The sequence below is a fragment of the Anoplopoma fimbria genome, chromosome 12 (genome assembly GCF_027596085.1).
Source record: "Anoplopoma fimbria isolate UVic2021 breed Golden Eagle Sablefish chromosome 12, Afim_UVic_2022, whole genome shotgun sequence".
NCBI classification, from domain to species: domain Eukaryota; kingdom Metazoa; phylum Chordata; class Actinopteri; order Perciformes; family Anoplopomatidae; genus Anoplopoma; species Anoplopoma fimbria.
Genome location: NC_072460.1, coordinates 21,203,026 through 21,218,833, shown reverse-complemented (window position 1 = coordinate 21,218,833; position 15,808 = coordinate 21,203,026). Strand labels below are relative to the sequence as shown.

Below are 15,808 nucleotides of genomic sequence, written 5' to 3'. Positions count from 1 at the left end.
AATAAAAAACAAACAAAAAAGAACAGGTTGCAGGAAAGAAGCTGATTCTGGTGGGAGGGGGAATTTTGGGGCAAGTGGGCTAAGGGATTACACTGGGGTGCTGCCTGCTGGCATGGAGAGCATGAACATACTGACCAGTCTAGAGGAATTTCAACCTGACATGAGTTCTTCGTGGCTTGGGCCAGCATCGCCCTAGTTTGACAATGTGGTCAAAATCCCTTTGTCATCCTAACGTATTGGGATGGTACACTTCATATCCTGTACCAATCATTTTTATTTACACTAGTGGGCCCCCCGAAGAATTCAAAATATCAGAGAGCAACCGTCGACTCAATTTAATTTGACAAAGTGTTGAGATCATCATTATCATCATGCAGTCATCAATACCAATTCGACTGAAGTGGTGGTGCTAGATAAGATAAGATAATCCTTTATTAGTCCCGCAGCGGGGAAATTTGCAAGGATTTAGGAAAAGAGGGACTAAGGAAAAGTCTAAGCATATTGAGAAATATTTATTCCCTTTCTTTCTGAGCGTCCTTCTGGAATCGCCAATGTTTGTGACAGCTCGCTGTTTCCCTTCGTTTTCAGTAATTGTGCTAAGCTAACTGCTAACTATCATCTAATTCTCAGCAAGAAAGCAAAATAAGCATATTTCCCAAAAATGTTGAACAATTCCTTTATCTACTTGGAAGGTCCAGACATATATCATATTGATAAATTTTAAATTTTACCCTGTTTGGTCGCTGTTTTGAAATCAAAATATTTTCTTCACACCAAATATTCAATATTTATTACATTTCTTGACAGACTTTACATTTTTTTTTTTTTTTTTTTTTTTTTTTTTTTTTTTTTTTTTGTATTTCTCTTAATAAGAGCAGGTACACGACCTAAACATCTTCTGCCCAGAGTGACTGATAAATATTTAATACAATGAGTCTCAAGCTTTGTTGTGGGTCACAAAAGGGCGTTACCAAAATTGAATTTGTGTTGTAATTCATTGCACTTTGTACTCAAAAGGTAGGATGACGGGGCTCTAAATTTAGTGCACAAAACAAAGTGACCCGTCCTTTTTGGGTGGTCTTTGGAAGAGCTGTCTTCATTGGGACAGAACAAAATGCAAGTGGGGTGTTTGAAATGAGTACTGGGTGTCTTTGGATTTGAGACGGGTTGGACATGAAGGGCAGAAAGCAATTTTGGGGTCCTGCGTACGAAATTTAGGATTAAAGAATTCAACCCTCGTCTAATTTATTTTCATTATTTACAAGATTGAAATAAAAACACGATAAAACTGGTAGTCCACAGACAGGCAATGTGACATTATCAACTTACTGTGTGTAAGAACTAAGTATTTCAGACGTGGAGCTTCCTTAGTTTTAAACTTAGAGACTATTAGTGTGTAGAGTACATCAGAAAGACAATATGAGATTGAAGAATTAAAGTGACCTTTTTAAAAGAAGCAGCAAACATAATGTCCCTCAAAGACATTTCTATCTCTCTCTCTATCTCACTCTCTCACTCTCTCTCTCTCTCTGAGACATGTTCCTCTAGACATCACATTATCTCATTTCTGTGGCTCTCAATTATTAGTTTGTTATTCATCTCCAAAATGTCCACTATGTTCCTGGATTGATGAAACACCTATCCGTATTTGCTTTAAATTGGCTTAAAAACAAAAGGGCAACAGAAATAATCTGCAAGTTGGAAAAACGCTGGTACAGTCTAGACAGACGGAACAAAACATTAACTGTTTTAACAGTAAAACCCTTGGAAACCGCTCTAAGAGCTCAAATATAGTAAGGCTTTGAATGACCTGGAACGTAGCTGCGACATGAATTTACCAGCCGCTCCTCCTCGAGGACAGCCCACAGACACTGAAGATGGAACTAGGGGTTACGCAACACTTACACAACACTTACAGTCATACTTAATGGTAGGAGTTGGAGCTCAGACCGCTCATTTAAGCAAACACAATAACTAGCTCTATCACGCTCAAACCGTGCACACAAAACGTCACTCCTACCGTCTGAAATGGGCGCTTCTATTGTTTTGTTTTTTGTGGTTTCATTGCACAACAGAAACCAAACCCACTCACATACTCTACATCCCCACTGAATGCTTGAGCTCGGGATTGCAGACCTGCGCTGAAATGGAGATTGACAAAAAAACCTAAAAACACAAATTTTCATTATTTCTCAGGTCTGCATAGTGTTTATTGTCAAAGCCTATGGAAAATAAGAGAGGGTAAACATACTAGTATGTTTGTGTTTAAGTCCTGGGACAGTTGCGGGATGGCCTATAGGGTGGAGAGGGGGGTCTGGGGTGAGGGGGGCGGGGTCACAATCCCGTGCTTCAGCAGCTCTGTAGTCTTTACTTGTATGGTCGCAGAAAAGCGGAGACTTTGCTGCTTATGAGGCGTATGAAGGAGCGAGGAAGCATCTCGTTGGACTCCCGAGTGGTGTACTTAAAGTAGTTGTTTGGGTGAGCCAGCACGTCAAAAAGAGTCTTAATCAGTTTTTTATCCTGTAGGGAAGAACACAGGTGTAAACGCAACACTTGATCGCATATTTCTGTCCTTAATAATCATTTGAATTACACTTGAAGCGACTGCACAATCCTGGAAAACAAATAACATGCCTACCATATGAAAACATTAGCAAATCATTTCAGTATTTTTATGACTCATGCAAGTACTAATGTTTGTTGGCAACAGCTTTGTTTGGCCTAAAATCACCTTAAGGTACAGCTCATTGGTTAACTGAGTCACCTCGCACAGGTGGTCTTTAGTATCAACAGTAAATGAAGCCAGACAAACACAGTGAGAAGCAAATCTGCTAACCTTGAGGATTTCTTGATGGTTTTCGGAGGCATAGAGTCTTCCATCTCGCACTATGTCCTCTACGAGCTGTTCATAGTCCTCTGGAATTATAAAAACACAAGATACAATTACTTCTGGTCACATGAAATTCTGATAAACACTTTTTAACTTCATCCCTAACTTATCAGACCATTTAATGTAAAAAGTACAGAATAACATTAAAGGGTCAGTTCACCCAAGTTACGTTACATATACCCCCTCCCACCTCTAGTGGTATGTCTAGCAATGAGGATAATTCTTTGATTTTTTTTACCTCGGCCCAATACAATTGCATTTGATATAATTTAGTTTGTGATGACTGAGAAATTATATTTTAAGCTACAGAACACACTGTCAATAATTGTCTACTTTCTTCTTTGCTAGAAAGTAGGTCCAATGAAAGAGGGATGTTGATTATTCAGAGAAACCAGGACACGGTTTCAGGGAAGATGGGAGTCTTTGTCAGTGTTTAGGACATTTTACTTTGGTAAATTACTCCTTATTTTAGATATTTGCATTTTACATTTTAGGTGTCAAAGTCACATTGTGAGACATGTTATGTAATAGCTAGAATTATGCATCTGCCAAACAGTCAGGTTGTTTTTTACGTCCATGTCTGTCCAAAATATCTTCACATCCTCATGTTATCCTATTAGAAGTTTGTATGTAATTAGCATATCCTTTCTTGAGGATGAATTGATTAGTTATTGATTAATTTCGTAGTCAAAGGTCACTGTGAGTTCACAAAGCACGTTTTTGTACGTAACTCGAGTCCAAGTGCATGTTTTTACCAACTTTGAAGAAATTCCCTCCAGGCATTCTTTAAGATACTGGTTCATGAGAATAAGACATACGGACAGACGTCTGTCACCTGCACTAAGACATTAAAAGGGGCCAGAGGCAGAGAGAGATAACAAATACACAGCTTGTGTAATGAATGCTAAGTACCATCATAAGTAACATAGGGGATCTGAAAGCCTCTGGCGCTGTTTGCCTCATTGGACTTGAAGTTAATCCAGAGACGTCTGGAGCGAGCTGTGAAGGCAATGGGCCGCTCGTACGTCTGGCATGTCTCGTAGGTGGTGATGGATGTAGCCGACCCTTGTATGGGCACACATAAGACAATGATGACTAGTTAGGTTTGAATGGTGCAATTATACACAGTATAAGTACTAAATTCGATTGAAACATCATCAGGAACGAGAGACACTTACAGTTCTTCCTCATAACCAGCACATCTCCGCACTCATCCTCAGAGGGCAGGAAAATCTCCGGCACCACAATTAGGATTTTGCGCTTGCTTGGCGGGTTGATGTTCCAAATGCACTCGACATTAGCAGGGTAATTACCAGGATAGTTGGGGGACTCAATGTAACCCATGAATTCGCCCATCTCACCACCACATATTCTGTCTAGACGTACACAAGCAAAACAAATTAGGCTCCAGCTCATGTTTAAGTAATCAGAAAACACAAAACAGTAATTTTTCCGTACTCACTCTTGCACTGCGAGACACTCGTGGCACCATCAAAATCAGAGGTGGTGTTCCCAGGGCAGGAAATACAGTAGTTCTGTCTGAACTCTGTCTGATATGTCCCCACTGGGCAGCGGATACACCGGTGTACTGTGGTGTTGTAGTAATGACCAGGAGAACACTGAACTGTAGGGCAGAAATGAATAAAAGTATTAATTGGGGAAGGTTTTGCAAAATTATTTGAGTACATTTTCCTTCTTTGATTGTATAAAAACAGCACAAACCAACCTTTGACTTCACAATCATGGAAGGAGCTGGCACCTTCCCGCTTGGTGCCCAGTCCCCCCCCACAGGGGAAACACAGGGTCCGTCCCAAATCTGGTTGGTAGGAGCCCTGAGGGCACGACTGACAAGGCTTGAACCCGTCGCTGGAGAAGGACCCCGTTGGACACTGGCCTGGATTTGATTTGTAGAGCACGGAGAGAAGGTTTAATAAGTAGGAATACATATTAACTATCAGAAAATACATGTTTAACATTGTTAAACGAGAACTAGGCTACCTGCACAGGAGGAGATGTTTCGTGCCCCGACTGGCCCGTGGCCGTCGCTGCCGGGGCAAAGGTCACAGGCCAGCTGCCCCTCCTTCTCCTGGAAAGTGCCAGGAGGACACTGGACACAGCGCTCCTGCTCACCATGGTAGTAAGACCCCGACAAGCATCTGACTGAGAGAAGATCCACAACGGCTCCAGTCAGAGAGGACTCACTTCAGTTTAATCAGTTAACAAAATAATGCAAAATTGGTTGAGCATGAGCCAGTAAACTTGAATATACACTATATTTACACTACAAACTATAACATCTATGTTTACTAAGCTCACAAAGTCACTTTTTGTTATCAGAAATGTTTAAATTCAATAATAATTATTATAAATTAATGTTTTTTTCTTAAGTATATGTTCGATACTGTGGGTCTAAAGGTAGTTGTGTACAAGACTACATTTTATTGAGAGTTGTTTCTAATTTTTTGTCCCTATTTAGAATCACATTAACATGTTGTTAGAAACAAGAGACATTAAAGGCATTATAATAGCAGCCTTTATTGCTGAACAATTGTATTGGACTTCATTAGATTGTAAAGGAGAACCTCATAAAGTGGACACTGTTTACTTCACCTCACAAGACCTTGTATTGCAGTTATGACAGCATATGGCTGGAGATGACATTAACATCACATTACAGTAAAACAGCTCATCCAACCCTCCCAGTCCAGCTCTCCAGTCTTACCACATCGGCCGCTGTCCCTCTCCCAGCCCGGGCCACAGTTCTCCTGATTGGGAGCCGACCCGGGAAGCTTCTGGGCCACCTCATATTCCAAACCAGCGACTCGGATCAGGAAGCGCTCCTGGTTGATGGACTTCTTCAGAGCCTTGATATACGTCTTAACCTGCTTCTCCATGCGCTGTCTCAGGCAGCTGAGATTGCAACTTCCTGTTTATGTTCAAATAAAACACATGTGTTTCAGTCACAAGTACAAAGCAGATCCTGATTGCACTGGACAGCAACTAATGATTACTTTCAGTATGGATTAATATGCTGATTATTTTCTTGTTTAATCGATGATGCATAAAACATCAAGCGTTGTTTGGTTTGTAAAAAAAATTGTGAGAAACGCAGCCAGAATTACCTATGGCAAAGCGACAGATTCACAATACTTCTTCTGTCCAACTAACAGTTCAAACATCACAATTATTAAAAATAAATTCAAGTTAATAAAAAAGACGATTCCTTTTCTGTTAATCGACAAATTGTTTCAGATGTACTTCTGGGTGAAGAAACTAGCAACTAAAGCTCTGAAATATTTTTTGTGAACTAAAAAGTCAAAATATTCCCTTTAAATAGGCAGTAGTATAAATATTAAATACCTAAAAAAATGACAGTACTTCAGTAAATGTGTGTCACTGGTTGTATATTAGGTTGCAAGCTTTAAATAATGATAAATAATCGTTTGGCTGTACAGTAAACTCATCACAAGGTCAACACAGACAGTAACTGCTGCAAAGACATTGTATTAAACTTGATGACTGACCTGTAGTGTCTCCAGGTTTGACCTCAGCTTCCAGCTCCAAAGTTATACGTGTTACCTCTTTGTTGGAGGGGTTGCGAGCACGACGCCCTTTAGATTTCTTAGAGGAGTCACATTTGAGGTTGACAAATGTCACCAGGCAGTTGCTGCAGGGCTGCCCCCCTCCTGTGAACAACAGGATATCAGTAAACTTGATTCATGTTTGAGAGTCAAGATCAATAATTTCTTGAAAAGTATGACTAAAAGGCAGCAGACACATCATTAGCTATTGTGCTGCAATAGTGCTGCAACTAAAGATTGTTTTCTTTTTTGACCCAAGACAATTGTAAAAAATGCATATTGTTTTGTGTCAGATCCAAATGACTTGTTTTGTCCAACCAACAGTCTAAAGCCAAAAATATATAAATACTAAAAAACCAACAACAAAATCTTACTGGCACCAGTGAATGCTTTGCATTTTTACTCAGAAAATTATTAAAACGATTAATTTCTTATCAAAGAAAAGTTTAAAACTAATCAGTTATTTTTTTTTCAGCTTTTAATTATACTGTTTACCCCTTTAAATGTCTATAAATAATAGCATATCTTACAGCAGAATAAAACGAGACTGACCTGGTCCAAGTGTCCGTCCTCTGTCCTCCGTCCTGCCGGTCAGCTTCGGGTGGAGGTGACATTTGGCGTTTTTAATCTTGAAAGAAGCTGTCTGCTTCACTGGAGGGGCCAAATTCTCTACAGACAAACACAGCACAGTGGGTAGGAGGCAGCACACGGCCACGTCACACATCAAAGACAGACTGCCTGTGATTGACAGATCGTTTAAAAGTGTCTGATTAAAGGAATCTGGAGGGCAGCGAACCTATGCAGCTCTGACTACTGCTGGAGTTGAGCCTGGCTGGAGACTTCCCTCTGAGGATGGGGATACCGCAACTCACCGAGTAGCTGTTATCAGACTCTGTGAAAAAAGGTCACACACAAACAAAATAAGTCTAGAATATGTATATTTAAAAAATGACTTCTGTTTTGTGAGTGGGAGACTTACCTGCCAGATAGTGAGCCTTAGAGGCACAGGTAAGAGAGCAGCTCTCCTTCTTGCCCGTCTTGCTGCAGGTCAGAGTGGCCTTTGGTACCAGCAGTCCAAGAGGACACCTCACCAACTCTGAGGGAAAACAAAACCCACAGAGAATCACACACTGTAGGCAAAGAAAAGCAGAGAGAGTGAGAGAAATGTACCAAGCACGAGGAAACTGGAATGAGAAAAACTGCTTTGAGTGTGTGTGTGTGTGTGTGTGTGTGTGTGTGTGTGTGTGTGTGTGTCAGTGAATCAACCACAGGGGGGCAGTGCTGCTACATACCAACACAGTCCTTCCTGTTCCAGTGCAGCTTGTGGCCTGGTGGACAGGTACATTCGTAACTCCCCAGGGCGTTGACGCAGCCATATTTACAACCCCCACGGTTTATGCTGCACTCATCAATATCTGTGAATAAACATGTTAACGTAAAAACTTTTAGTGGACACACATACGTTTCACTTGGACTAATTGTTTGCACACCTACTTTAAAACATAATGGAGGAAAAGGCTTTTTGTTATAAAACCAGAAACACTAAAAACAGTTAAAAAAAGATCTGGAGTTAATTTTGTTGAGTAGAAACAAAAGCAAATCTGGTCTATTAAGAAGCAGCACAGCTGTGAATGAGGAGTTCCTGAGAGGTCAGGTCACTGAATCCCGTCAGAGAGTCACATTCTAGAAAGATGAATGTGTTTGCGTGTAAACAGAAGTCTTCGTTTTGGTGTTGCCACATTCAATTTCATCGTCAAAACTTCTCTACTCTTCAGCGTTAAGGAATTGTGGTTAGCAGTTAATTACAATCACCTTTTCAAACACACGCTGAGCTAAAAAACACTAAAAGCATCCGGAATCCAGATGCAGGCTGGATGCCACTGACGCCAGACAGAAAATGAGTTTAGCGAGTAGAGCTGAGGATGCTGCAGGCTGCGGACAAGCGTTGGAGACACCGGGAGAGAGACGGGAGTTGATGGCAGTGATTGATGATCTGGCCTGCTGATATTAAACGCTGTCTTGTCTTACTCAATTATTCAGCCTGACTAAAAACAGGCTGCGTGCCTCGGCACTCCCTGAAGAAGATGATGACTTCATCAACAACGTGAAGCCAGAGCTGCTTGGAAGTGCTGTGAGAGGTGCACTTCTTATCCTCTGCATCAAAGCACTTAATATAAAGGACAAAGAGCTATAATGAATATCTGATGGAAGAGCAGCTCATCTGCCACAATCTGTTATTTTGACGTCTTTGTTCCTCCCGTACTTGAAACGTAACTAAATACACATATTCTGACATTTCTCCAAAGTCTTTTTCTTCGCGTGCTCTCACAGAAGAGAGCAGAGATGAGCGGTGAAGGAAAACAAAAAAGAGTAAACCGACAGTTAGACTCAACAATGGCTTTGTGTCATTTGAGAGGAATTTGGGGCGTTTCATGGAAATCTTGCCATCCTCAAATTTGAATCACTTTTGTGCGCTGAATCATCGACATCAGTAACTCCCAATCCAAACATCGTTATGTGAGTATTAAAAAGGATTTTTTTCTAAACACAATCTGGACAGCTGAAGTACTTTTCAAATTAACTGATAGGATATCAGCTTTAACTCTGTGGTTTAGGGGGATTAAACGTATGCTTTTTCTTAGCTCTATGTATACATACATGTGTCAGTACCAGGAGAAAGGCCCTCTGTAGAGGTCAATGCTGGTTGGATCAGATGAGGTTAAAAAACTAAAATAATTACAAAGTATTTAGTCCCAAATGCTTCGTGTCTATTTTCCTACCAGTTCAGCAAAACTGAGCAGATTGTTTTGCTAGCTGAGAGGGAGAAAGGCTCGATATAATCTCACTTGGGAGGAATTTGACAGGCCTCGGCACAATCCTTGACAGCAGGTCACTGACCTAATTTGGGTTTGTTTAGGGTGAGTCTATTGTTAAACACTGAGCACGGCTTTCTGGATTGTTTGGCAGTTACATTTGGGTTGATAAACCGCGTTGGGGAATAACATAACCTTGGTTATGGCCAGGAGTGAAAAAGTACAACAGGGAGCGCCATAAATCTCTGGGGTTATCTAACAGTTCAGACAGCGGCGATGAAAAACGAGGGGAAATCATTCATCACCTTCTCCCTCAACAATGGTAAAGGGAGTCACTTACGCCTGACCATCTTCTCTCCATTCAGCAGCTCACTGTGGCCCGATCACAGTCCATCATGCGAGTGAAAGCCCTACAAATCCAATTCTGGTGCTTTCATTACCTAAACTGACAGCTAGGACAGCTGCCTGCGTGCGATTTTTTTGAGTAATTCTAACTATAAATATAGGGGTGGATGAGATAAAAGCAAGCCCTTACAATAAAACTCAAGATCTCAGCACAGCAGCATTACACCAATCTCTCCGACTCAGAGCTTCAGCAGAACTGACATTATTTGAGCTTCAAAAGAGAGGTATTTCTTTCAGGGCCCCTAAATGGAGTACATGATACTAATACAGATGTTCCACCTCCAGAAATGACTACTATTATTATGATTATTAGTCAAATTTATATTACTATTACTGCTATTTTTAATGCTTTTATTATCATTCTATTATATCAACTGCTGCTGTTATTAGTAATTATTTTTATATTATTTCTGATATTACTAACCTCAATATAAATATAACTTCTGTCATATGGATGGACTATGTGATATGTTGTTTATTCTGTACACGTGACATCTACTGCACTTCTGTCTTTCCTGGGAGTGTGATCCATCCTCATTTCCTCTCCCTGAGGTTTCTTCCATTTTTTTTGAACCCCTTAAAGGGTTTTTCCTTATCTGTTGCAAGGGTCCAAGGGCAGAGGATGTCATTTGTTGTACATATTGCAAAGCCCTCTGAGGCAAATTTGTGAAATTGGGCTATATAAATACAATTGTATTGAATGTGGCTCTTGCATAGCAAGAAACCAACATTTTCAAGGCATTTTTACCTTTATCATACCGTCAAAGTATAGACAGGAAACATGGGGAGAAACAGGGGTAAAACATGCAAAACAGAATGTTGCATTAAGATGGTCTCATTTTTTATTCTTTGTGGGTGTAACTAGCTACACTATTGTGTTTGTGCAGATCTCATGATATCATACATCTACATGTTAACGCTCTCCGGTCTCATTCCTTATTCTACATTCTGTTGCAACATTCCTGATCAGTCGACCTGTCAAACTACAGACAAAAAAAAACCCAGAGAACAAATCACTGCAAAGCTATGTATTTCAAGTGCATATGCTGTCTCTCTCCGTCTCTCCCTGAACTACTGTGAGGCCCGAGGCGCTGGAGACAGCAGCAGATTCTTACTGGTGATACACACTCCATCAAAGGGCTGCCGCAACACCCTGATGTGCTCTGGCGGGCCTCTTGCTGCCTGCGAGGCAGATCTGACGCGCCCCCACACACACCTCCTCCTGACACCAAAGGCTGTTTCTGCTATCTGCTCCACACCAGAGTACTGTAGGTCCCTGCTAATGTTTAATGAACACGGTCGTACTCCACCTCCACCTTCATGTAACTACAGCACAAATCGCCAACACTTCACGTTTCTGCCAAGTGCAGCAAAAGTTCTAGGATTAATTTCCCGCATTGCAGGCAGCCACCTGTTTCTGCTCATTTCAATAGATTTAATAGAAAATCAACTTTCAGAGACTTAAACTGGCTTTAGAAAGATAATCCATCAGAGTAATTTAGTAACTGTTAGTTATTGTACGAGAATGCGGCTGCATGCAGGGACTTCTCAATGTTTGTCTTTTTAAGGAAGCTGTGACGTACAGATGGTGAAAAGATGAACAATAAAAATAAACTGCTAAAAGTCAGGGGGTCACCAGAGTCTTCAGGATCCTGCAAGAATCTCTGCACAAAGATATTTCAGTCGCAAACAAAGACCATCTGACTGAAACAATGGTTGAAAAGTCGGAAACCAAACTAAAGGAGTATGCTTTGGAAATAAATCAGCAGTTGTCTTAAAATGGATTAATTTATCAGCTACAACTATCTGTAATGGTCCTTTACTCTACACAGCATGTTGCAGGGAGCTTTGTGTAAGCTGTCAGTATTCATTTAACCTCAACAATAACATAGTCATTGATAATATTTAAAGTGAAGTTATATGTTTTTCCTGCCAAACATCTGAGCAACTAATGGAGGGTTAGCAAAGAGATGTAGGATGCAGAGGGAGAGCGATGGACAGGAGAGATTTACATCAAGAGACAAGGCGTGCTGGCTCACCCCCACAGTGCGCCAGGCCGTAGAGGACGTAGCCTTTATGACAGAGGCACTGGAAACTTCCGGCAGAGTTGACGCAGAAATGGTCACAGGTGCGATCAAAAGAGCACTCATCGATGTCTGCGTGGATAGAAAAGACATGCCGTTAGAAACCGCTCAAACGGTTCAACAAATCACATAAAAGATCTTCAAACAGCACTTTTGTTTTTCTTTCAGTTTTCATCTTTTGTCATGAATTGTAATGGGTCAAATGTTGCAACCCCCCCCAAAAAAGCATCCTTTGAAAGCAAGACATCTTCTGTTTGGTACAAGGTATAGTGGTTGACCCCCTGCTGTCATTCAGTTTTCCATTTTGATGCACTGAAATGGAATTTTCTAAGCATTTGTGAAGTTACAACAGACCACAGCAGGAGTCAAAAGAACGTCTGCTCTCTGCTTGATAATAGAGCCGTTATCTCCGCTCATAGAACCTGCCAATCACTTTCCATTTTCTCCTCTTAACCATACCATAAATCACCCAGTATTGTTAGAAGCTCCATAAAGTGACGTCTCTTTCTTTGGTTCTGAGCACATATGGATTTAATATGTTTAAAATCAAAGTAAAAACCAAAGATCATTGTAGTATTTAAAATATATATGTCAGATCTTTGGGTCTTCTGACCCATTCATCCTCATCAAACCTGTAAATCTACATAACAACATCTCCTTTCTGCCTGTCAGTAAAGCCTCTATGTCTTTTAGCCTTTCATAGAGCCTACCTGTCTTATCTTTTTGAGAATCTCTGCTCTCTAACACGTGCATCAAGATAAATCACTTAAAACGTCATGGGCTCAAAGACCAGACGGATTGATACATGAAGCTACAGGAGATGGATGACATTTGGTTTTTATTACGATCAAGGTTTTTATTTCATGTCAGCAATAATCTGAGTCAAGCCCAGGCAGCACATGGTGGGAGAAAATGGAGATGTGCTTTGCTGGATCTCTACTGTAATTGACTAATTTAAATAAAAGGTTCCCAGGATTTTCCCAGGAATAACCTGCTTTCATCTACATTATCTGAACCTCCTCTGGGTTATGAGGCAGCGCCAGCCACCATTAAACAGTCGACACAGGTATTTCACAGCAATTACAGGAGTTTGGTTAAATAATGGGTTACCTTGAAGAAACCAAAAAGACAGACAGATAAATGTCTGCACAAATCTTGCTTGGAATTGCACAAAATATAAACATACTCACGCTGGGCATATTTCTTCATAAATACAGCTAAACTTTGTGCAGACCAGTGAAGACAGTCATCAAGGTTAATATAAGTTGTTAATATAATATATATATGTATGTTAATACATTTTGTAAGGTCATCAAGACGATGAAAATGTGCTGACATTAAGAGTTTATAAAGTGATCAGTGTATAAACAAGCTTTGGAGGAGGTCTGCCAGTTGACGTTCGTAGTTTGAAAAATAATATTGATGACTCAGCTCCACCTCATTAAACAACAACAAAAATTCCCACACATTTTAGGTTGAACATCTAAATGATCTTTGAGAACCTGATGCACTGGTTCCATATGGAAATGTCAAAAGTGATCACACATTAAACTGAATAACGTTTCTCGTACAGTCCTCGCTGTTTGTCCCCTCTGGTGGCCTCGGGAGATTCATGACAGCAGTGGTAGATGAAAGCAGCATGGGTTTGCCCACACTGCATGATGCATTGCAAAAGTGATTGTTTTTGGCATATTGAGCATAAACTTTGCTCAGCACACGAGTCGAAAAACCCCTCTGGGAAATGGCCGTGGTGACTCAGTTTACCCTCAAAAAAATGTTGCAATAAGTGACGCCAGAAGTCGATCTGCAACTTATCATTATATCGTTTTGTGTTGAGCTGCACCACAGAGGAGATGTGTGAAGACGTCTGGGACTCCTTCAGTACAACCCTTATTCATCAGGCAGCTAAAGTGAAGTATGCAGTGTGCGGGCAAGACTGCATCATAAGGTGATGTACGTGCAAGGGAACACAGAGAGATGTGAACAGAAATAAGAAACCAGAGTTTCCATCAATTATTTATTGTCTTTGCTCTCTATTAATCTGTCTACTCATTGCAGCGCACAAATCTTCGTGTCAGAACTCAATGCTTCACTTTAACCTCCAATCTTTGCTCAATATTACATCCTAAGGAGGCAAATGAGGTTAACTGGAACTAAAGAAAGGTCACTATTGTTTAAACGGAACAGATAAGAGCTCTATAAAAAAATGTTCCTTCTGGAGAAAACATGGCATCTGAAGAACATCTCCCTGAGTGCCCTCATGTGGATTAGGAGCGAGAAAGGAGATTGTTGAGGGAGGAGGAATGCTGACAGAGGCTCAGCAGACATGTCCCATCCTGATTTATGGGGCATGGTCCACTGACAGCTGGGAAACACCATGACTGTTTAAACCAAGATAAACCCAGAGTTCAGTTTACACATCTCAACACCTCGTGGAGTCAGCAAACGTCTGTTTAAGTGTCGGAGAAAGCCTCGACCCTCCACCAACCCCTATTAACAAAACTGTAGTTCTACACTATTTGCTGCAGGTCACCCTTAATCTTCTTAATCTGCCAGTTTATGCTCATAATAGATTCATGATGGGGTTATTTTATGTGTATTAATTGGGTGCTCCATAGATTTATGGCTCTGGAGGAGTTTTGTCAACTATGACAAAAGGGTTATTTTGAATGGAGCGTGAGACTTACATTTTTTTAATCCTGCGTTAAAAACTGGCAGGGACGGTCTCATAAAAAGACACTAAAACACAGTAAGATTAAAGTTTAGTACAGCCAGACAATTTGTACAGTTTTACACATCTCCATTTGGCTTTTGCCGTTTTTTATTCATACATTTCAGGGATTTACAATACGACTTAAAATAGATGTAGAAAGTATTAAACGTAAGAGGGTTTTTAATTCATTTGGCTTAAAATGTGTAGGTTTTCTTTTTCCAACTCACATGTCAAGGTCCTTTAATACAATAATTAGCGTTATTTGTAAATGCATTGCTTAAAAAAATATTCTATCGCATTGCATTAAAGGAAATCCAGTGTTTTTATAGCTTCCCATAATAGTGACTAAAAGTGCTCTAAATTGTGCCTTTCTTTTTTCCAATGTGTCTCTTGTGTGTCCCACAACTTTATGGAAGTGCCTAAGAGTCTAATATCAACACCAGGAGCAAACCACCAAGATTTGGGGGAGAAATCATTAAGATAAAGTTTATGCTTTCGTGAGAGACACTCTTCCTTTATTTTGCCTGGCTCCCGTTCCAGTGGGTGAGAAAAATGAAAGGAATGAGTGGAGAGGGAGAGGATAAGGAGCAGACAGCCGTGTGGAGTGTGTGTGAGCCTGGCAACACCTCACTCAACAAGAGGTGAGCTTTATCACAACCCATCTCTCCAGACAAAACACACAGCAGCAAACAAGGACAACACTGTTCCAAAGTTGCCCCTGTTCACCCAAACAGCAAATGATGGAGTGTGTTAAGGCACGGTGCCACGGAAAACAAGCCATGATTTACATTCCTTCATGCACGGACCACATTTTCTCAGTTATCTGTGCTATTATGGCAAAATAAACATTGCATTGTTCTTCTCTGAGTACTGAGAGAAAAGGGGTCCCACCAAAAATAGATCTGAAGTGTCAAGAAAGTGGCCGCAAAGCACAACGACAGTCTTTTTTTTTTTTTTTTTTTTTACATTGAACACATAAGATGTTTGTGTACTGCGAACAGAGTGGTGTGATTCAGTGCAGCAATTCTAAACCCCATTGCATGACATTGATGTGTACCAGGCTAGATATTGATCGACCACATCAATAAAGAAAAGAGAATTAAAAAATAGCATGTCATCTGTTTTTCCACTGAGCTTGGCACCACAGTTCTAGCCTGCCTGTCTTCTTTAACCAGATGTTTCTGTAGTGGCTTGATTCATCCAAGGAGCAGAGGTTTTAGAGTTTGGAGCACTAATTCCCCACACCTGCCGTGTTCGGCCATGGCAAATTATTTATTTGTTCTGCAGCTAGTCCTCCCGGCTCCTGCTGAGCGATGGCTACC

General features: G+C 40.7%; 1 protein-coding gene across 3 annotated transcripts in view; it reads right to left on the bottom strand.

Moving 5' to 3' along the window:
* Positions 1-832: 832 nt before the first annotated feature.
* scube3 (signal peptide, CUB domain, EGF-like 3) overlaps positions 833-15,808 on the bottom strand; it is a 73,005-nt gene continuing 58,029 nt past the window's right edge. For all 3 annotated transcript variants that reach the window (XM_054609056.1, XM_054609057.1, XM_054609058.1), the window contains 14 exons: positions 11,729-11,845; positions 7,764-7,886; positions 7,451-7,567; positions 7,268-7,363; positions 7,024-7,140; positions 6,415-6,576; positions 5,613-5,816; positions 4,889-5,050; positions 4,617-4,784; positions 4,353-4,514; positions 4,069-4,266; positions 3,803-3,955; positions 2,837-2,916; positions 833-2,520 (listed from right to left, as the gene is read on the bottom strand). In XM_054609056.1, the coding sequence (XP_054465031.1) occupies positions 2,368-2,520; positions 2,837-2,916; positions 3,803-3,955; positions 4,069-4,266; positions 4,353-4,514; positions 4,617-4,784; positions 4,889-5,050; positions 5,613-5,816; positions 6,415-6,576; positions 7,024-7,140; positions 7,268-7,363; positions 7,451-7,567; positions 7,764-7,886; positions 11,729-11,845 (2,012 nt within the window). In that variant the 3' untranslated portion in view covers positions 833-2,367. The remainder of the gene's footprint in view (positions 2,521-2,836; positions 2,917-3,802; positions 3,956-4,068; positions 4,267-4,352; positions 4,515-4,616; positions 4,785-4,888; positions 5,051-5,612; positions 5,817-6,414; positions 6,577-7,023; positions 7,141-7,267; positions 7,364-7,450; positions 7,568-7,763; positions 7,887-11,728; positions 11,846-15,808) is intronic.